Source organism: Stegostoma tigrinum, chromosome 1 (assembly GCF_030684315.1).
Source record: "Stegostoma tigrinum isolate sSteTig4 chromosome 1, sSteTig4.hap1, whole genome shotgun sequence".
NCBI lineage: Eukaryota > Metazoa > Chordata > Chondrichthyes > Orectolobiformes > Stegostomatidae > Stegostoma > Stegostoma tigrinum.
The window spans coordinates 179,841,564-179,864,515 of NC_081354.1; the positions used below are offsets into that span (position 1 = coordinate 179,841,564).

The window sequence follows — 22,952 nt, forward strand, 5'->3', positions numbered from 1 at the left end:
TTCATGAATATTATTTGTTCTCAATTTTAAATAATTATCATGATCTCTTAGACCTTTTTCAAATAGCCTTTGTTTTTTTTTATCAACTTATAGCACCATTAGCGATAGGACCCAGTGAATACAATAATGTATTATACATCCAAATATGGAAAACATAAGACCATAAAATATTGGAGTTGACTTAGGCCATTCAGCTATTAGTCTGCTCCACCATTCAATCATGTCTGATATGTTTCACAACTCCATTCCCCTCCCTTGTCTCTGTAACCTTTCACACCCTTACTAATCAACAACCTATAGTTATGGAATATTACAGCACAGAAACTGATCCACTCAATCTGGGTCAGCAATTTTCTCTAAATTACCTACCTAGTCTAATTCTACTTTCTTAATTACAATAGTTCACTTCTGATGCAACTTTCTAATTCCCTTAGAAGAAGTAATGCACTCTGCCACAAAAATGACACAGAATTCTCCTTTCAAGAAAATTAACAGAAAGGGAAATGAGGGTTACTACTTTATTGTGGTGTATTACAGTTGTTTGTTTTAAAGCAACCAATGGCAAGCATTAAACTCAAGCGAGATGTTCTGATTTTATCTTACTATTGTGTACTTTCAGATGCGTTTGGAGAGGGAAGCAGAACAAAGGCTAATTCAGCTGACTGAACAGGCTCACACTGAAGCTATTCTGTAAGATTTTGATTGTACCACTCCCAGATCTTGATATATTTTCTGCATGAGAAAACATCATTTAGTAAGCAATAAATGGTTATCATGGAGTTTTTATAAACAATCTGTAGAAGTGGCTATATGGCTTAATTAGCCCATGACATCATTTGAGTAGCATACAAAATTGGCAGCGTAACAGAAAACAGTAGTGTTCAATTGCTATTTTTTGGGCTGGAGGAAAGTATGTAATGGAGATCCCTAGGAATTCTTGAATTTCCTGACACATACTAATAATCATGATCTTGGTATGCAAGGAATAATTTCAAAGTTAGTGGATGACAGGGGTCTTGGAAGCAGGGTAAACTGTAACAGGGACTGTATATGGAACAGGATGCCAGAGCAAGTGGAAGAGACGGGTATAATTATAGCATTAAAAAAAATTTGGACAAATACATGGATAGGAAAGGTTTAGAGGGATAATGTGTGCCAAATTCAGACAAATGGGACGAGTTCAGTTTAGAAAACCTGGTCAACATGGATGAATTGGGAAAGGGCATGTTTCCATGCTGCATACATGTATAACTCTATGACAGCTTACAACTATAAAAAAAGGACGAGTTGGGAAAATGAGAAGATATATGGCAGATGATGTTCAGTGCACAGAAATGTGAGGTGATGTCTTGATTGTAAGAACATGGATAGACAGTAAAATGTAGAAAGTACAATGCCCAGCAGGAGCAGAGGGACATAAGTGTATATATGCACAGATAACAAAAGGTGGCAGGATTTATGGAGACAGAAGTTAATAAAGCATACACTATCCTAGGTCTTATTAATAAGTGCATGGAATACAAGAGCAAGGAAGTTAATCTGAACATATACAGGAAATTTGTTAGACCTCAGCTGGAGTATTGTGTGCAGTTTTGAGCGCAACACAGTGGGGTGGATGTGAACACATTGAGACAGCACAGAACAATTTGCAAAAAATGATACCAGTGATGAGAACCTTCAGATTTTGATAGATTGGAGAGACTGCACGGAGATCTGAAAGAAATTATCAAAATTGTGGGAGATCTTGATAGAGTAAATAGGGAGAAAGTGTTCCTGCACATAAAAAGATTATAAAAGGCCACAGATTTTAAGTGATTTGCAATTTAGCAGACGTAATGCAAGAAAACACTTTTATATACTTCAAGTGCACTGTCTAGAAATGGTGGAAGAAGCGACAATAGAAGCATCTCAAGAACTCGTCGAATGATCATTTGAATAGGAACAATATGCAAGGGTATGGGGCAAAGGTAGGCGAATAACATAGGCATAATGTGCCACCCGAAGGTTGCAGGAACAGCAACTCATATTCCGCTTGGGAACCCTGCAGCCTAATGGTATCAATGTGGACTTCACCAGCTTCAAAATCTCCCCTCCCCCCACTGCATCCCAAAACCAGTCCAACCTGTCTCTGCCTCCCTAACCTGTTCTTCCTCTCACCCATCCCTTCCTCCCACCTCAGGCCGCACCTCCATTTCCTACCTACTAACCTCATCCCACCTCCTTGACCTGTCCGTCTTCCCTGGACTGACCTATCCCCTCCCTACCTCCCCACCTATACTCTCTCCATCTATCTTCTTTTCTCTCCATCTTCGGTCCGCCTCCCCCTCTCTTCCTATACGTTCCAGAACCCTCACCCCATCCCCCTCTCCGGTGGGGGTCCGGGCCCGAGACGCCGGCCCCCGCGCTCCCGAGATGCCGCCAGGCCCGCCGCGCTCATCCAGCCCCACACTTCATTATCTTGGATTCTCCAGCATCTGCAGTTCCCATTATCACTAACAAAGTGTGGGGCTGGATGAGCACAGCGGGCCAGGCAGCATCCCAGGAGCGCGGAGGCCGGCGCCCCGCGCCCGGGCCCCTCACCGGAGGGGGGAATGGGGGGAGGGCCCCAAAACAAACAGGAAGCCGGGGGAGGCTTTGCAGAACACCTCCGCTTGGTTTGCAATAAACAACTGCACCTCCCAGTCGCAAACCATTTTAACTCCCCCTCCCATTCCTTAGATGACATGTCCATCCTGGGCCTCCTGCAGTGCCACAATGATGCCACCCGATGGTTGCAGGAACAGCAACTCATATTCCGCTTGGGAGCCCTACAATCCAATGGCATCAATGTGGACTTCGCAAGCTTCAAAATCTCCCCTCCTCCCACTGCATCCCGAAACCAGCTTAGCTCATCCCCGCCTCCCTAACTTGTTCTTCCTCTCACCTATCCCCTCCCCCCACCTCTAGCCACACATCCATTTCCTACCTACCTACCTCATCCCGCCCCCTTGACCTGTCCATCCTCCCCGGACTGACCTATCCCCTCGCTACCTGCCCACCGATACTCTCCTCTCCACCTATCTTCTCCTCTATCCATTTTCGGTCCGCCTCTCCTTCTCTCCCTATTTATTTCAGAACCCTCTCCCCATCCCCCTTTTCTGATGAAGGGCCTAGGCCCGAAACGTCAGCTTTTGTGCTCCTGAGATGCTGCTGGGCCTGCTGTGTTCATCCAGCCTCACATTTCATTATCATAATGTTACACCACACTGGGGTAGTGTACTGGTACTCAAGCCCCCAGTCCCACAGTTATCACGAAAGCTGAAGATTTTCTTAGAGCGCTTAAAAATTCTTCAGTTTACCTGTCTGATTAGACGCAGGTTAACAAAGTTTCTTCAAGCTTTCAGTATTTTACTGAAGAGAAATGCACTGTGTCCCCTTCTAGAGGTCTGAAGGCTTCTGCCAGAATTGTTCAGACCCACAAGCTACACAGGAGCCAATCACATTTGGCAGGCTGACGTTTGACATCCACAACTGGTCACAATACTGCAAACCAATCCACCACATGTTGCCCAGCCAAATCTCACTTTATGCCCCACTAACTCACCTCGTGACCATTTGTCTGCAAGTATTTACCGCACTGCTTAAACAAAGGAATAGTGTAAATACCACATTCATTGAATTTTGCTAATTGCTGTTAAAAAATTGCAGAAATTCCTTCCGCATCCCTTACTTTTAAATAGCCCCTTTTCCATTTCAGTCCACAGTCAGAAAAATAAAAAGGTAGTCTTTATAGTAATGCTCATTGGAGAGTTGATGCATATGCTGTGATCTGAATGGCCTCTTTCTATGTAGTAACAATTCTGTGATTCTGTGATATGCATTTCTGGGCATATTTTGGGAGAACAGGACACCTCTGAAGCTAGTGAGAAAATAATAAAGAGGACAGTGATGTTACAGAAGATGCTTTAATTATTCTTATTTCTGGTACAAAGAAAGACATGCAGTTTTATAATGCCTTCCACTTTGCTCCCTAAGGGATTTTATATTCAATTAGGTACTTTTGAATCGTAGTCACTGTTGCAATAGGAATAAATGTGCTAAAATCCACCCAACAAGATCCCACAAACAGGAATGAGGTAGTGAGCAGCCAATATATTTGTAGTGTTAGTTGAGGAACTGGTATTAGACTCTATACTAGGGAGATCTCCTCTGTGCTTCTCTTACTAGTGCCGTTTTATACCTGATCGCAAGAGCAGACAGAATGCCAGTTTAGTAATGCATCCTAAAGCCAACACCTCTTTAAAGCACTTCTGTGAGAGTTCTAAATGCTGTTTTTGGTAACTATGAGAGCATCAGTCATTGCATATCAGCTGATGTTAGATGCTGAATTCAATCAAACATATTAAGGACTAAAATATATACCCTAATATAATATATACCCAAAGAAAGAAAAGGTTTACTTTGTTTGTGATCAGTTACTTATTTCAAAAATAGTGATGTTGACAAGAACCTCATTTTCAAAGAGGATTGTGTCAACTGCTGTTTGGTATCCTGGAGACAAAGGCATGAGTTACAATCATGCAAAGCATTATGTTTTTTTCAGTCCAAGACAGATGATGAACCATCACAAGCTTCTTAGTGATTTCCTTGGGCTACAATAAATTGAAACACTACTCCCAGCAAATGCTTCACTTCATATTCCTGAGCAACCTGTTTTCAAAAGTTTCCATGCTACATGGTGGATCCTTTTGAGTTGAGATGCCTTATTTGGTACTAATAACTGAATATTGCTTTTGTCTAGTTCTAACTCTGGAATAACAGTTAACAATTTTTGAAACAGAGGCCACAGTTTTTAAATGGTTGCCTGATAAAATGTAGTATGGTAAGATATGGGCAGTGAGCAGAAGGATGTTATCAGATTAAGTGAACCATATATCTAAAAGGTGACTTTTTCCAAGGCACCTGGATGGATATATTAATATGAAGAGTTTAGATGGATATGGGCCAAATGCTGGCAAATGGGACTAGATTAATTCAGGATATCTGGTTGGCATGGATGAGTTAGACTGAAGGGTCTCTGGGTCTATGTGTAGAAAGTCTCAATACAAACTTGATGGCCCCATTGCCTACGACCAGCAGTTTTAATTCTGTAGTTATTCAAATACTGTTCCCCTCATCCCACAGGAATCTTAATGAAAGAACTCGTTGTGTCTTCAAAGAAAACATCCGGCTACATGAGATGGTGAAGATCTATAAGAAAGATGAAGAACTTATGAAGAAGTCTCACAAGACTCTCGAAGAAAAAAGCACACAGCTGGAGAGTGAAAAGGTGTTGCATTCGTAAAAGTCTAAGCAAAGTGTCTGCTTTTTGTATAACTCAATTCTGTAAACAGAACAGTGGAACTTTACAAGTTCAGAAGGGTCATAGCTGTAAGGTTGGAGATCTAGACAACTTTTAGGTGAGTAAGTTTGGTACAATGCTCCACTGTAATATCATCTTGGAACTCAGAGTATGAGGTGACTTGAAGGAAATATACAAGATTCTCAGCAGTCTTGACAGAGTGTGTCTGTTTCTCCTTGTGAGAGAACCTAGAAACGGGGTTACCTTTCAAAACAAAGGCTTTTCCATTTAAGAAAGGGATGAGGATTTTACTCCCATAGAGGGTTGCAATCCTTTGGTACCATTGTTCAAAAAGTGGTAGAAGCAGAATCTTTGAGTAATTTTAGGGCAGAGTCAGGTACATTTGATTAAAAACAAACCACCCTTTTTGTTTATGTTCGTATAATCCCTGAATTTAATATGATAGTTTATCATTTAAACATTTTAGATTTTTTTTAACTATTACATTCCTGATGACTATTTATTTCATTTATCACTATGAATAATTTAAAACTATTTTTTAACTCAAAATTATGATACCCTTGCCATGCTTTAGGTGTTTCATTTATCTTGAGTTTATTTTGTCTGTACAAAATTTTACATTCCATCATGAAATTGAATATTTGCATACAGGAATACAAAGAAAGCAAGCAAGCAACTGGCGATAGGGATACCAAACAGAAGTTTTTGAACAGTTTGAGTTCAATTCACAGTATTGCTTCAGCGTAGGAAGAGACCAGTTGGCCCATTGTTCCTACACTGGTTCTGTTACTCGGCGCTAATCTCGTGCCTTTTCTTCAGATTCCTGCACTTTTATCCAAATAATCATTCATTGCCTCACTTGTGTCCAATTTTGGGCCCCACACCTCAGGAATGACATACTAGCCCTGGAGCGTGTCCAGTGGAGATTCACATGGATAATCTCTGGAAAGGTAGGTTTAACGTATGATGAACGGCTAAGGATCCTGGGATTGTACTCATTAGAACTTAGAAGGTTGAGGGGAGATCTAATAGAAACTTACAAGATAATGTATGGTTTAGAAGGGGTGGACGCCAAGAAGTTGTTTCCATTAGGCCGGGAGACTAGGACCTGTGGGCACAGCCTTAAAATTAGAGGGGGTAAATTTAAAACTGAAACGAGACGACATTTCTTCAGCCAGAGTGTGTTGGGCTTATGGAATTCATTGCTGCAGAGTGCAGTGGAGGCCGGGACGTTGGATGCCTTCAAGGCAGAGATCGACAAATTCTTGATCTCAAAAGGAATCAAGGGCTACGGGGAGAGTCCTCAGAAGTGGTGTTGAAATGCCCATCAGCCAAGATTTAAATGGCGGAGTGGACTTGTTGGGCCGAATGGCCTTACTTACACTCCTATGTCTTATGGTCTTATGTCTCAATGAACTTGCCCCCGCATCTGCAGGCAGTGCATTGCATACACTAACAACTTGCTGCATGAAAAAGCTTTTTATCACATCACCCTGACTTTGTTTGCACATGACTTTAAAATCGAGACCTACGTTTTCTCTCTTTTTTTTCAGAAAGAACCAAGCAGGGTTAAATGTTTCCCTATCTATTCTATCCAGTGCGCTCAATTTTGAAACACCCTGTCAAATTCTCCTCAGCCTTTGTATTCCACACCCAACCATTATCCCCAAACTCCCCTGATTACAACCAAGCCCTACCACAAACTACCTGGACAATCAAATTGCTGGTGTTTTCTGATTCCAGAACAGCCCCAATGCTCCCAGACTCCCGAAACCCCACAGGTGCTAATTCTTACTGCAGGACCCAAGAGGTGTTCCAGTACTTTCAAATTCCCAAACTCCAATCTGTTTACATAGCTCCACCTGAAGACCACACATGACAGATACCAAGTTGATCAGAGAGCATCCCTGATAACATATAAGTCAACACACATCTCCAAGACAGCAACGGTCGAGCATAATGCCTTATATTGTGATGACCTCAACAGTCTCTCACCCTTTCTCCTCCCTTCTTTTCATTTGTCTTTAAAAAAGCACAGCCTAAAATGGGAGTACAAAAATTCAGCACGAACAAAGCCCAAGTTCATGGAAGCATAGAATCCCTGGTATGGAATCCGGCCCTTCGGCCCAACAAGTCTTCACTGACATTCAGAGGATCCTACCCAGACCCATCACCCTATAACCCACCTAATCTACACATCCCTGAATGTTGTAGGCAATTTAGCATGGCCAATCCACCTGGCCTGCACATCTTTGGACTATGGGAGGAAGGCAGAGCTCCCAGAGGGAACCCACACAGACACGGGGAGAATGTGCAAACTCCACACAGACAGTCACCCAAGGCTGGAATTGAACCTGGGTCCCTGGTGCTGTGAGGCTGCAGTGCTAACCACTGAGACGCCATGCCGCCCCAAGTTAGACTGAATAGGTGAATAAAGGAAAACAGGTTTATGGAACAGGTAGGGTAAATGTAATGCAGACCAGTTAACAATGAAACTTTCATGTACTTTAAAATGGTATTTAAAGCTGATAATTGTCACGGACAAAACACACATTATAAGTAAATCTCAACCACAAAAAAGGACTTGCATGCTTTTAAAAAATTGTGCACCCACCTCTTCACTGGCCAAGAAAACTAAAATATTGCCTTCCTCTCCTTTCCTGTGGATATCCAGTACCGTCTGTGCAGCAGCTGAAACACAGTCCTTAAACTGGCCATCTCTGTATATAATTTCCACAGGAAAGCAAGTTTCCTCAGCATCATCCACTTTTACAAAAGGTACTCCAACATAGTAACTTCCAAGTCTGCTTTCCAGGTGTGGTGCTGTGATGACCACTATCTTCAGTTCTGGCCTCTGCCTTGGCAAGTCTTTTAATAAACCAAGCAGAACATCGGTTGCCACTGTCCGCTCATGAGCCTCATCAATAATTATAACTCCATAATGGTGCAACAAGGGATCAGACATCATTTCACGGAGCAAGATATCATCCGTGCAGTACCTATGGGAAGAGAAAACAAAATCTGCTTTATATAGCACTTTATCGTTCCTGGAGCACATCAATGAATTCTGTAAAACCAATGGATAACGTTTTTAAGAAATGTATTATTTCATTAGTATTCACTGCGGTTTTTAAACTTGCTCATTGGATAGTGGTTTTGCTCAGAGAACAACCAAGCGTTGACCACATCACTGAAGAGTTCTGAAATACTGGAAAACATGACCTTTATGACACAGCGTATATTTCCTGCTCATCTCAGAAGAATGTGTTTTTCCACTTTATTCTTTCAGGATGTGGGCACCACTGCTGCGGTCAGCAATTTCTGCCCATTCCTAATTATCCCTTGCCTTGCTTGGTTATTTCAGGATCTGAAATCACATGGAGGCCAGGCCAACTAAGGATGGCAGAGTTCGTTTCCCTGAAGTGAACAAGATGGGTTCCATGGTGCTATTATTGGTAGCTAAGTTTCAACAACAAATTTTATCAACTGAATTCAAAGTCTCCCACTTGCCATGGTAGGATTCAAACCAATTTTCCCAGAATATTAATCTAAGACTACTCACCTATATACCTCACTACATACCCACTAAACAATCTCTACGTAACATATTATACCTTATTTTTGTTATATTGTACAATATCAAGGTGGGAAAGGCAATGATCCAGTGGTACTATCATTGGACATTTTTCATTCAAATCACAGGACAACAGCATCGCTGGCAAGGCCAGCATTTATTGTCGATTCCCTAAATGCCCAGAGGGCCGTTAGGGGTCAACCACATTGTGGTGGGTCTGGAGTGACATATAGGCCAGACCAGGTAAGGATAGTAGTCTCCTTCCCTAAAAAGTACGTTAGTCAACCAGTTGGGCTTTTCTCAACAATTGACAATGGATTCACGGTCATCATTAGACTCTTCATTCCAGATTTGCATTGAATTCAAATTCCACCATCTTGACAGAATTCAAACCCAGGTGCTCAAAACATTATCTGGGTCTCTAAATTAACAATCCAGCAATAATACGACTAAGCCATCACCTCTCCATTTAATAGTAATTCTGACTATTAAGCCAGAGATTTAGGTAATGTTCTGGGGTCCCGAGTCGAATTCCTGCCATGGCAGGTGCTGGAATTTGAAATCAATAATAAAACGTCTAGAATTAAAAGTCTTATAGTGACAATGACACCATCGCCGATTGAAAAAAACCTCTGGCTCACTAACGTCCTTTAGGGAAGGAAATCCGCCATCCTTATCTGATCCGGCCTACATGTGACTCCAGACCCACAGATCCCCTTAACTGCTTCCTGGGCAATAAATGCTAGCACCAGCCAGTGATATCCACATCTTATGATCAAATTTAAACAAAATCTGTGTTACAAATCTGATCACTTATATCAGGAATTCCTAAACTATGGGTGCCATGAGGAATTGGGGCTCATGAGTCCCTCCTCCCAAGTTAACAGTTCTGACTGTGCAAAACATCCAGAGACCCTGTGACACACACACACGGGCAATTTCTGTTCTTCCTGTGCCTCAAAGATCACTACCTAAGGGAATTGCTCTGAAGCCCCATCACTGTCGATCTCAAAGCTTGGAAAATGATTACAGTTAAAAGAAAATCATTTCCCACTCTCACAACTCCCCATTAATCCCACACTCCCATACAGCCCAAACTGAAGCTTTCAACATCACAGCTAGCTCTCTCCACTTTTCTATTAAGAGATAAGTGATGCAAAGACAAAATTTTAGAGCTTTAAATCATGTTGTAACAACCCCATGAACACGAGAGAAGATCACCATATGCAATGAGGCAAATTGGATGGTCAAAAGCATGGGGATGGATTAGAGAGCATAAGTTACAGATTGGAGGGTCAGCAGGAAAAGGGCAGGTTAGAGAGCAGAAACTGTTCCAAAAACAACAATCCATTCACACAGTTACACAGCACTGCACATGCACAGTATGGTGTTTCAATTGTTTTTCCCGAAGCAAGAAATCTCTCTAGGGACTAGCAGGGTCAGAGTGGGAGGGACAACTCAAGTCCCATGTGATTACAACAAAATGTAAAAGTGCAATCAAGGGTGCAGTTTGCTATGTGTGAAGAGACAAAATAAATGCCAGTGACAGTGCTTTAAAGGATAATCTATACATATGTCACTTTGGTAGGAAGAATAAAAAAAACTTCAGAAAGCTGCAGCAAGAGCAAGTTCTTGCCCATGAATCATAACATGCTAGTATTCAGGTTGTGGGTAAAGAGGAAGGCAAATAAAACGTTGGCATTTATTTCAAAGGGAAAAGGAGAATAAAAATAAGGAGGTCTTGCTAAAACGACACAAGGCACAAATCAGAGTACACAGTAGGAATATAATCAAACGGCTTTACTCCTCTTATCTAAGATATACAAGCATAGCAGGCAGTCCAGAAGGTTCACTAGGTTGATCATGGATACAAAGGAATTTTCTCATGAGAGAGGTTGACTAGGTTGGGCTTGTACTCATTAGAGTTTAGGAGAAGGAGAGGTGACCTTGTTGAAGCACACAAAGGGACTTGAAAGGCTAGACAATGGAAAGGTGATTTTCCGTCAGGGGTGGAGCTACGACAAAAGAGCACAATCCCAGAAAAAGGAATCACCCATTTAGGATGGAGAGGAGTACAATTTTATTTTTCTCTCAGGGGGTGCTTAATCTGTGGAATTCTTTACCAGAGATAGCAGATGAGTTTGTGTCATTAAGCATTCACAAGGCTGAGACAGACATATTTTGAATTAATTGTTATGGGGATAAAGCAGGAAAAAGTAGTTTAGCAGGTTCAGATCAGCCATAATCTCACTGAATGGCAGGACGGACTCAACAGGCCAAATGGCCCACTTCTACTGTTATAGTTTCTGATCTTATCACACTTTTAACATAACAAAACGTCTGGCCCTACTTCCTTCCATTACCTCATCAAAAGACTTCTCTCCATCATAAAATCAAAGGTGAGGCTCCCTGTGAATCATTACAGATTTTGGCTCCATATCCTACTTCACATACAATGATAAAGTTTAGCGTAGCACGGACTTTGGACAACATCCAGGCTTAGGCTGAGAAGTGGCAAGTAACAGATCTACTATGCAAATACTACGCAACTACCAACACTAATAAAAGAAAGACAATTCTCAGGAGCTCCTGCTGGCAACATTTTGGTGGTGGTGGTGAAGGGAGTGGGAGCACTCCAGAAACCAAACTGGAACAGCAATATCAACACCATGGTTATGAGAGGACAAGAGCGCAACAAGTGATTCACCACTTTCACTCTCAAAGCCCAGATTTAAAGCCTGTTGTTGAGGTCTGTGAGGAAAACAAGCACTCATTGGAGATCAGTAAACAGCAGCAATAACCTTGCCTTGTGGTGGGGAAAATGGAGACATTCAGCCCATTTGGCTCCCACGTCTCTGAAAGGCGTACTCAAGTAATCTTGCTTATGGAAGTGAAAGCAGATAATATTGTAACGCCTGCCAAGTGATCCAAAAAGTCTTTCTGGTTCACTAACATCCCTTAGGGAAAGCAACCTGCCATCCTTACACAGTCTGGGCTACATATGACATCAGACCTACAGCAGGGCAGCTGACTCTTAACTGCCTCTGTTTAAGTTAATGGCTTGCTAGGCCATTTCAACATTGCAACAGAGTCATATAGTCATAAAGCTGTACATCATGGAAACAGATGCTTCCATCCAACCTGTCCATGCTGACCATATATCCCAAATTAATCTAGTCCCATTTGCGAGCATTTGGCCCATATCTCTCTAAGCCCCTCTTATTTATATATCCATCCTGATTTCTTTTTAAAATGTTGCAATCGTATCAGCCGCCACCACTCCTCCTGGCAGCTCATTTTATATAAACACACTACTCTGAAAAAGTTGACCCTTAGTTCCCTTTTATACCTTTCCCCTCTCATCTTAAAACTTATGCCTTCTATTTCGGGACTCCCTCACCCTAGAGAAAATATCTTAGCTATTGACGCTTTCAATGCCCCTCATGATTTTATAAACCTCTATAAAAGGTCACCCCTCAGCCCCTGATGGTCCACGGAAAATAGCCCCAGCCTATTCAGCCTCTTCCTACAGCTCAAACCCTCCAACCCTGGCAACATCCTTATCTAAACTATTTCAGCCTAGACTTCTTGTACTCAAGGCCTGGGATGACAGCCTCAAAGCTGAATCATATACAAGGAGGCTGCCAACTGGGCCACAACAGACACCAAAAGTCAAAGTTGCTCCTTAAATCCTATTTCTGATTAGTTTTATAATCATCTAACCCAAATGTTTCTACTTTTTACAGTGCCAAATGCTCCAGTGAAGTGCCTTTCGATGTTAAAAGTTCAAGTTGTTGTTTCAGTAGAGGGAGAAAGGGAATTTAGTTTTAAGCCGTCAATCGATTAGATATGGTCCATATTTGACAGCTCATTTCACATCAGCAAGTCAGCTGGTTAGACCAGGAAAAAGTAATGGAATTAAAAGAGGTAGGAAGAAGGGGGGGGGGGGGGGGGAAAGAGAGAGAAACCGGACTAGACTGATCACTTGCCACATGTAAATAAATACACCTTTCATATTTCAAGGCATGAATGTAGGATGAGAAATAAGCTAGTTAAAAGAAAACAAAAGCATAAAGTATCTGACAAGTACTCAAGATAGAAAGTTAGAACTTGTTTGTAATCAGGACAATGTGGAGAGCTTTACTTTACATTTAAAAGGAGCATGGAAGCTTTACTCTGTATATAATACTGTTCTGTCCTTATCTTGGGAGTGTTCAATGGGGACATCATTGAGGGAACTTAACTTTCTGTTTAAAATATTCAAGAAAGTTTCACTCTCTAATCGAACCCTGCACTGTCCACAAAAAAAAATTGGATTTTGTATTTATCCCTCAATTCTGTTCCCCGTTTTGATCAGTTTTGTTTCCACCGGCTATCAGAGATTTAATTAAAATAGACCATCACAAGAAGGTAAATTAAGCCAAGAAATACTTGTGACAACAAAAAACCCCTCAAAACTGGCATACTGACAAAGCAACAAACACACTGACTGCTAAGGGAACTTCACAGTTTTAAAAAGAAACATTTGATAATAGATCATCTTCTTTGCACTCTACATTTCTGTGGGAGTTGAAAGATTCAGCCATCATGAAGAGAAAAAAAACAATCACAGAAGAACTGAATTACAATCTCATGGCATTGCAATCTTTGCATAGTTACTTCTAATAACAAGCCGCCAAATGGAAGAGATTCAAAGCACTGTGCCCATTGACACAGGTAGGGCATGTCCTGGGACATACAGTACGCACTATGCCTTAACATTTAGAGGAAATTTCACAACTGAAGGCTATAACAAATAGATTAAACTACTCAAAACTATTTACAATTAACAGATTTAGGACAGGGAAGCACAGATTTATAAAAATGAATTCTTACCAATGTATATAAATTTATATGCCCAGATGTATAAATAGGAATTCAATCCTATTTTGCAACCAATTAAAAAGATTTCCATATTTCGATGCTGTGCAAGGGCCAACTACCATTTCCAACAGTCTATCTGGCACTAGCAACTTAATCTTAAGGAACTGAAAACAATAATAAGCAGCTTTGTTCTTACTGCTTGTGACTTGTTCAGAAACAACGTAGAGTGAAACACATATCTGGAACTCTCAACATTAATACTGCGTGTTATAGTTTGGTATACATTTCATTACATTACTTTGCCACTAATGAAGGATAGTCCACTATCCTAGCTGGCCAACACAGAGAATCATGGCATCATACAACTTCTAAAATGTTTACTGCCCTAATGAGAAAACGTGAGGACTTAAGTGCATGTTGTTCACCAAGTGAAGCTTTGCTGGTTCGTAGCACGTTTCTGTAAACATCTTATTTTACATCTTCAGAGGTACAAGTTCAATGATGGTCATAGCATAGTGACCAGCAGAAACAGCTCTGGCTTTTTCACCATATGTCCATTTTAATGCCAAGTGATGTAGATTTTCACTGCAGACTCCTAATTACCAGTCTAGTTGAAATCAGCTAACTTGGTACATACTGGGAATAAACACATTCATAACCAAGTTTCAGGTTGAAGATCTGCTTTAAAGATTTGAACACATATTCGTGTCGTTGACAGTGTAGAGGGCTGTTGTAGGCTGCAGCGGGACATTGACAGGATGCAGAGATGGGCCGAGAGGTGGCAGATGGAGTTCAACCTGGATAAATGCGAGGTGATGCATTTTGGAAGGTCGAATTTGAAAGCTGAGTACAGGATTAAGGATAGGATTCTTGGCAGCGTGGAGGAACAGAGGGATCTTGGTGTGCAGATACATAGATCCCTTAAAATGGCCACCCAAGTGGACAGGGTTGTTAAGAAAGCATATGGTGTTTTGGCTTTCATTAACAGGGGGATTGAGTTTAAGAGTCGTGAGATCTTGTTGCAGCTCTATAAAACTTTGGTTAGACCGCACTTGGAATACTGCGTCCAGTTCTGGGCGCCCTATTATAGGAAAGATGTGGATGCTTTGGAGAAGGTTCAGAGGAGGTTTACGAGGATGCTGCCTGGACTGGAGGGCTTATCTTATGAAGAGAGGTTGACTGAGCTTGGTCTCTTTTCATTGGAGAAAAGGAGGAGGAGAGGGGACCTAATTGAGGTATACAAGATAATGAGAGGCATAGATAGAGTTGATAGCCAGAGACTATTTCCCAGGGCAGAAATGGCTAGCACGAGGGGTCATAGTTTTAAGCTGGTTGGTGGAAAGTATAGAGGGGATGTCAGAGGCAGGTTCTTTACGCAGAGAGTTGTGAGAGCATGGAATGCGTTGCCAGCAGCAGTTGTGGAAGCAAGGTCATTGGGGTCATTTAAGAGACTGCTGGACATGTATATGGTCACAGAAATTTGAGGGTGCATACATGAGGATCAATGGTCGGCACAACATTGTGGGCTGAAGGGCCTGTTCTGTGCTGTACTGTTCTATGTTCTATGTTCTATGTTAATGCTCCAGTTGAGGACTAAGCATTTGCTGCACTGATGGATGCGCAGTTTGTCGGACAAGACCAAGCGACTCCTCACGTGAATGCAAAGGACCTCTGGCAATACTGTAGGAAATTTGGGGGTTTACCCCTGGAACCCTGGCCAATATTTATCCCTCAACCAACATCACAGACCTTGACCATCCCAGTTCAACACTGGCACCTCCACAACATCACTGAAAGCAGAGAGAGAGAGAGAGAGAGAGAGACTGGTTATGATCATATTGCTGTTTCTGGAGCTTGCTGCATTCAAACTGTTTACAGCACTTCATACATTAGTACACTTCCGGAATACTTCATTTGCAGCTCTAATGTTGGAGCAACTGGAAGCCATCTATTCCTGTACAAAAGCGAGGCCTTCTCTTTGTTTGAGGGGCTCGGCATGATATGGTGTTTTCTCAGATTTAACAGCCAATGAACTGCAAAATACATGCTCATGTCAGACGCATCTTAAAGATTTCAGTGTGATCGTCAACAGCTCTGATTTGCCTGTTCCTAAGGCTTATTTTATAGCTCTCTGCCAGTGACGGTTAATATCACTTTCCATTCCAAGTGATAAAGAACTGAAAATTTACTGAAAAGATTCACATGCATGAAAAGCTGACCTGAGAATAGTTTCTGTCGTGCAGCAGTCTTCATAAGGGACATGGTATCCAACCTCATGACCCACATTCAAGTCCAGTTCATCTGCCACACGTTGTGCCAAACACATAGCAGAAAGGCTGTGGGGTTGTGTACAGACTACCATGCCGTGCTGATACTGAGCAGAGAGGGCATATTCAGCACACCACTGAGAAATCTAAGAGGGAAAACAAAATGAGCCAGATATTAACTTCTACTTTTCTAATTCACACAAGCAACCTTTTATTGTTTGCTGATTTTCAACAATACAGTAACTGTCTTAAAATTAATATTTTGATGGAAGAAAATACGGGTAATAGCTTTTATTTTACTATGTTACAAAAAGATTTTGCCATACAGCAGGTCCACGATTAAAAACATCCAACTTACAAATGCTTGCACTCACAAACACAATCCTCTGCAGGAGTGTAATTTTAAAGACCCGATACACAACATTTCCTTATAGTTATAAACAGCTGCTTTACATTTCCCTGAAATGTGTTCCAACTTGTATACAACTCAACTTCTGAATGGACTACAGAGCAGAACCATTTGCAACCTGGAGACTGCCTGTAAAAATCAACTTTCTTCACTGACTGCAAAGCTTGAAGTTAGATCAAATTACATTTCAAGACGCTCTCCAGGGGTGGTTCCCACAATGAAGCAAGAACTCATCAGGTTTGTACAATATTTTGTTGCCCAGTGCAAATTAATTTGAGACAGGCTAAATTTATTTTCTAAAGGATCCTTTCAACTCCACTCCCACGTAGCAAAAGATCAGACTGAGAAAACTTCAAAGAATGGAATTACTACAGCTTGCTCAGAAAATTACTCCAGTAAGAGCAACAGATTTGAATTTTGAAATTATTTGCTTCAGTATTCAGAGAAAGCAAATAAAGTCTACAAAGGCCTACAGCTGTAACACTGAAAAAGTGATGAGGTATGAGTAAGGAAAGTATTTTATAAACTGACAATATCAGTGACAAGTATCCAGATCAACACCCCAGAATACCAAACCAAGATTCGTGAAGACATACTGGAGGACCCAAACATGATTTTATCACAATTCAGTGCATGCAAGTTCTGACAGGTTAGGGAGGCGGGGACAAGCTGGGCTGGTTTTGGGATGCAGTAGTGGGAGGGGAGATTTTGAGGCTTGTGAAGTCCACATTGATACCATTGGGCTGCAGGATTCCCAAGGGTTCCTGCAGCCTTCAGGTAGCATCATTGCTGCACTGCAGGAGGCCCAGGTGGAGTGGAGGGGTGGGGGGGAAAGAGTTGAAATGGTTCGTGACTGGGAGATGCAGTTCTTTAGTGAGAAACCTGCAGCCCAATGGTATCAATGTGGACGTCACCAGCTTCAAAATCTCTCCTCCCCCTACCGCATCCCAAAACCAGCCCAGCTTGTCCCCGCCTCTCTTATCTGGCCTTCCTCCCATTTATCCCCTCCTCCCACCTCAAGCCACACTCCCATTCCCTACCTACTAACCTCACCTGCCCCCTTGATCCGTCCGTCCTCCCTGGACTGACCTATGTCCTCCAATGGTACAGGAGGGAGGAATTCAGATTCCTGGATAATTGGAGATCATTATGGGGCAGGTGGGACCTCTACAAACAGGATGGTCTACACCTGAACCAGTGAGGTACCTATATCATGGGGTGGGGGGGGGGGGGGGTGGTTTAATTTGCTAATGCTCTTTGGGAGGGTTTCAACTAATTCAGCAGGGGAATGGGAATCTGAATTGTAACTCCAGTGTACAGGAAATTGAGAGTAGTGCAGTCATGAATAAGGTTTCAAGGTTGCAGAAGTGTACTGGCATGCAGGAAGGAGGTTTGAAGTGTGTCTACTTCAATGCCAGGAGCATCTGGAATAAGGAGGATGAACTTGCAACATGGGTTGGTACCTGGGACTTCGATGCTGTGGCCATTTCGGAGTCATGGACAGAGCAGGGACGGGAGTGGTTATTGCAGGTTCCGGTGTTCGGATGTTTCAGTAAGATCAGGGAAGGTGGTAAGAGAGGGGGAGATACGGCATTGTTAGTTGAGGATAGTATTACAGTGGCAGAAAAGACATTTGATGAGGACTCGTCTACTGAGGTAGTATGAGCAGAGATGAGAAACAGGAAAGGAGAGGTCACCCTGTTGGCAGCTTTCTACAGGCCTCCGAAAAGTTCCAGAGATGTCGAGGAAAGGATTGCAAAGATGATTCTGGATAGGTGCGAAAGCAACAGGGTAGTTGTTATGGGGGATTCTAACTTTCCAAATATTGACTGGAAACATTATAGTTCGATGGGTCAGTTTTTGTCCAATGTGTGCAGGAGGGTTTCCTGACAGTATGTAGATAGGCCAACAAGATGCGAGGCCACAGTGGGTAGTGGGTAACGAACCAGGCCAGGTGTTAGATTTGGAGGTAGGTGAGCACTTTGGTGATAGTGACCACAATTTGGTCACGTTTACTTCAGTGATGGAAAAGGATAAGTGTATACCGCAGGGCAACAGTTATAACCGGGGGAAAGGCAATTAGGCAAGATTTAGGATGCATAGAATGGGGGAGGAAACTGCAGGGGCTGGGCACAATTGAAATATGGACCTTGTTCAAGGAACAGCTACTGCGTGTCCTTGATAAGTATGTACCTGTCAGGCAGGGAGGAAGTGGTGGAACAAGGGAACCATGGTTTACGAAAGAGGTTGAATCTCTTGTCAAAAGGAAGGAGGCGGCTTATGTAAAGATGAGGCGTGAAGGCTCAGCTAGGGTATTTGAGGGTTACAAGTCAGCCAGGAAGGACCAAAAGAGAGAGGTAGAGAGAGCCAGGAGGGGGCATGAGAAGTCTTTGGCAGGTAAGATCAAGGAAAACCCTAAAGCTTTTTATAGGTATGTCAGGAATAAAAGAATGACTAGAGTAAGATTAGGGCCAGTCAAGGACAGTAGTGGGAAGCTGTGCATGGAGTCCAAAGAGATAGGAGAAGCGCTAAATGAATATTTTTCATCAGTATTCACACAGGAAAAAGCAATGTTGTCAGGGAGAATACGGAAATACAGTATTAGACTATTATCTAGTCTATTAGACTAGACGGGATTGAGGTTCATAAAGGAGGTGGTGTTAGCAATTCTGGAAAGTGTGAAAACAGATAAGTCCCCTGGGCCGGATGGGATTTACCCAAGGATTCTCTGGGAAGCCAGTGAGGACACTGTGGAGCCTTTGGCTTTGATCTTTATGTCATCATTGTCAACAGGAATAGTGCCAGACGACTGGAGGATAGCAAATGTCTCCTTGTTCAAGGAGGGGACTAGAGACAACCCTGGTAATTATAGACCAGTGAGCCTTACTTCGGTTTTGGGTAAAGTGTTGGAGAGGATTATAAAAGATAGGAATCATCTAGAAAGGAATAACTTGATTAGGGATAGTCAACACGGTTTTGTGAAGGGTAGGTCATGCCTTGCAAACCTTATTGAGTTCTTTGAGAAGGTGACCAAACAGGTGGATGAGGGAAAAGCAGTTGATGTGGTGTATATGGATTTCAGTAAAGCATTTGATAAGGGTCTCCACTGTAGGCTATTGTAGAAAATACGGAGGCATGGGATTGAGGGTGATTTAGCGGTTTGGATCAGAAATTGGCCAGCTGAAAGAAGACAGAGGGTGGTGGTTGATGTGAAATGTTCGACTTGGAGTTCAGTTACTAGTGGTGTACCGCAAGGATCTGTTTTGGGGCCACTGCCGTTTGTTATTTTTATAAATGACCTGGATGAGGGCGTAGAAGGATGGGTTAGTAAATTTGCAGACGACACTAATGTCAGTGGAGGTATAGATAGTGCGGAAGGATGTTGCAGGTTACAGAGGGACATAGACAAGCTGCAGAGCTCGGCTGAGAGGTGGCTAATGGAGTTTAATACAGAAAAGTGTGAGGGGATTCACTTTGGAAGGAGTACCTGGCTAATGGTAAGATTCTTGATAGTGTGGATGAGCGGAAAGATCTCGGTGTCCATGTGCATAGATCCCTGAAAGTTGCCACCCAGGTTGGTAGGGTTGTTGAGAAGGCGTACGGTGTGTTCGGTTTTATTGGTAGATGGATTGAGTTTCGGAGCCATGAGGTCATGTTGCAGCTGTACAAAACTCTGGTGCAGCCGCAACTGGAGTATTGCGTACAGTTCTGGTCACCACATTATAGGAAGAATGTGGAGGCACTGGAAAGGGTACAGAAGAGGTCTACCAGGATGTAGCCTGGTACGGAGGGATGGTCTTGAGGAAAGGCTGAGGGACCTGAGGCTGTTTTCATTCGAGATAAGGTTAAGAGGTGACTTAATAGAGACATACAAGATGATCAGAGGATTAGATAGAGTGGACAGTGAGAGCCTTTTTCCTCCGTTGGTGATGGCTAGCATGAGGGAACACAGCTATAAATTGAGGGGCGGTAGATATAGGACAGGTGTCAGAGGTAGATTCTTTACTCAGAGTAGCAAGGGCATGGAATGCCCTGCTTGCAACAGTGGTAGACTTGCCAACTTTAAGAGCATTTAAACGGCCATTAGATAAACATATGGATAAGACTGGAATAGTGTAGGTTAAATGGGCTTCAGATTGGTTTCACAGGTCGGCGCAACAAGGGCCAAAGGGCATGTACTGCGCTGTAATGTTCTATGTTTTATGTTCCATGTTCCCTAACTCTCCACCTACTGGCTCCATCCCCAGCTCTTTGACCTATCTGTCTCCTCTCCAACTATCCTCTCCCCTATCCATCTTCTATCCACCTACCTCCCCCCCCCCATTTATTTCAGAATCCCCTTCCCCATTTCTGAAGAAGGGTCGAGGCCCGAAACGTCAGCCTTCCTACTCCTCAGATGCTGACTAGCGTGCTGTGTTCATCCAGCTCTGCACCTTGTTATCTCAGATTCTCCAGCATCTGCAGCTCCTACTATCTCAGAAGTCATGCGTCATCTATACAAAGTATGGTTAGACCACTGTATCGTTCATTTCTCGCATCAATACTCTGGCTATGAAAGGAATGCAGCATAGATCAGTTGGAATGACACCAGGACTCAAAAGGTTTTAAAAAAGAATTTTTGGTCTTTTCTTCATGAAATCTGGACCATGTTGGCAGCATTAGCATTTATTGCCAACCTCCAATTTCCCTTCAGAAGCTGCCTGCTGGAGCTGCTCCAGCCCACGTGATGGAGGTACACAGAGTGACCACATATTTTTCCAAGTCAGAATGGTGTGTGGCTCGAAGGAAAATTTACAGTTTGTAATGACTCCTGCTCATGTTCTCCTAAACAATCCAGGTCGTAGTTTTGGCACATGCTCCAGTATTTTTTTCTGTCATTTGCACACATTATGACAACGTGGAGGCTTAGAGGAAGTGAATGTTTAAAAAGTGGAAGATGGTAAGTCAAAAGGATTGCTTTGTCTGGGTGGCATTGAGTTTCTTGAATGGTGCTGGAGCTACAGTTGACCAGGCAAGTGGAAGAGTATTTGATCACACCTGACTTACTTTGCAGATAGCAGAAAAATTATGTGGAGCCAAGAAGTGAGTGACTCATGGATGAATTTCTGACCTTTGACTTGTTCTTGTAGCCACACAATTTATATAACTGGTCCAGTTCAATTTCTGGTCAATGGTGACCCCTAGAATGGTGATGATGAGGATTTAGCTATGATTTTATCATTGAATAGCACAGTGATTAGATTGCCTCCTCATGGAATGGCCATTACCAGGCATTTCTGTGTTATGAATACACCTATTTCTTCATCAAAAACAGTGCAGTCATTCTGGACGTGGACACTGACTGCTCCAGTATCTAAGAAACTGAGTGTGGAACTAAATATCCTCATTTCTGACCTTAAAGGAAAACAAGAGCAAGGGAAGGTCATTGCAATTGGACAAATTTATTAAACTATCCTGAACAGCTTCAGCAGAGATGCAGAAGATTGTACAAACGAGGGTTGCACTTCTGGGATTTGGACTGTTGATGGGTGATTTGATTGACATCTTTGAGATATTCAGGAAAACTGACAAGGTGAATAAAGAGAAACCATTGGTTGGGAATGATAGGAGTCAACAAAAACAGAAGTCGCTGAAAAAGCTCAGCAGGTCTGGCAGCATCTGTGAAGGGAAAAAAAAAGCAGTTAATGTTTTGGGTCCTGTGCAGTTCTGAGTAAGAGTTGCAAGACCCAAAACATTAACTCCAATTAGATCAGATTTTCCAGCAACTTCTGTTTTGTTGCTGATTTACAGCATCCGCCGTTCCTTCGGCCAAACCTTTCAGAAGTGAATTTTGGAAATAATTGTACAAAGGATTATAGGTATTTGGAACTCAGCTGACACTGTTTGTTCTTAATTTTAAATCTAAGATTGATACACTTTAATACCTTTTGCTGAAAAAGTTGATGAGGCAAAGGCAAGTATCAGGAATTAAAGAAGGATGAATTTTGGTCTTTTAAAAAAAATAGTGCAGCAGGCTCAAAAGGACTAAAATAGTCTACAACCACATCTACAAACTAACAGTGTGAGCATTTGTATTACAAATGCTATATGCCACAGCTGCTTCTGATTCCCCGCAAACTGAGTTTCAGCCTGCTGATCTAGAGTTCGTAAGATGTGCATACATTATGGTCACGACAGCGAACACCAATTCTTAATTCCTCCACTTTAAATAGCAATAAATTGAGTTCTCACTATGAAAGAGAGTGAAGCCTCCCCCCATTCTTTCTTTCAATACAGTCCAAAACTGAGTTCATCTCAATTCTCCCGACTGGAAGGAGAAAGCTTTTCAGGGCCATTAAAATGTCACCTTTTCTTATCAAATGATAGGGCTTCTCTCTCAGAGAGAGAGAAAACTTGCTGTGGTTTAACCTGAGGGCCACCAGGCCTCAGACAAGGGAAGAGTTTGAAAAGGACAGTCCTTCACGGTAACTTCAGTTGATGGTTGGTTAAATCAATCAG

At 42.3% G+C, this 22,952-nt stretch overlaps 1 protein-coding gene across 4 annotated transcripts in view; it reads right to left on the minus strand.

The window, feature by feature from the left end:
• Positions 1–22,952, minus strand: part of LOC125454935 (putative pre-mRNA-splicing factor ATP-dependent RNA helicase DHX32) — a 106,498-nt gene that overhangs the window by 60,919 nt on the left and 22,627 nt on the right. For all 4 annotated transcript variants that reach the window (XM_059650423.1, XM_059650427.1, XM_059650426.1 and 1 more), the window contains 2 exons: positions 15,998–16,191; positions 7,956–8,340 (listed from right to left, as the gene is read on the minus strand). In XM_059650423.1, the coding sequence (XP_059506406.1) occupies positions 7,956–8,340; positions 15,998–16,191 (579 nt within the window). The remainder of the gene's footprint in view (positions 1–7,955; positions 8,341–15,997; positions 16,192–22,952) is intronic.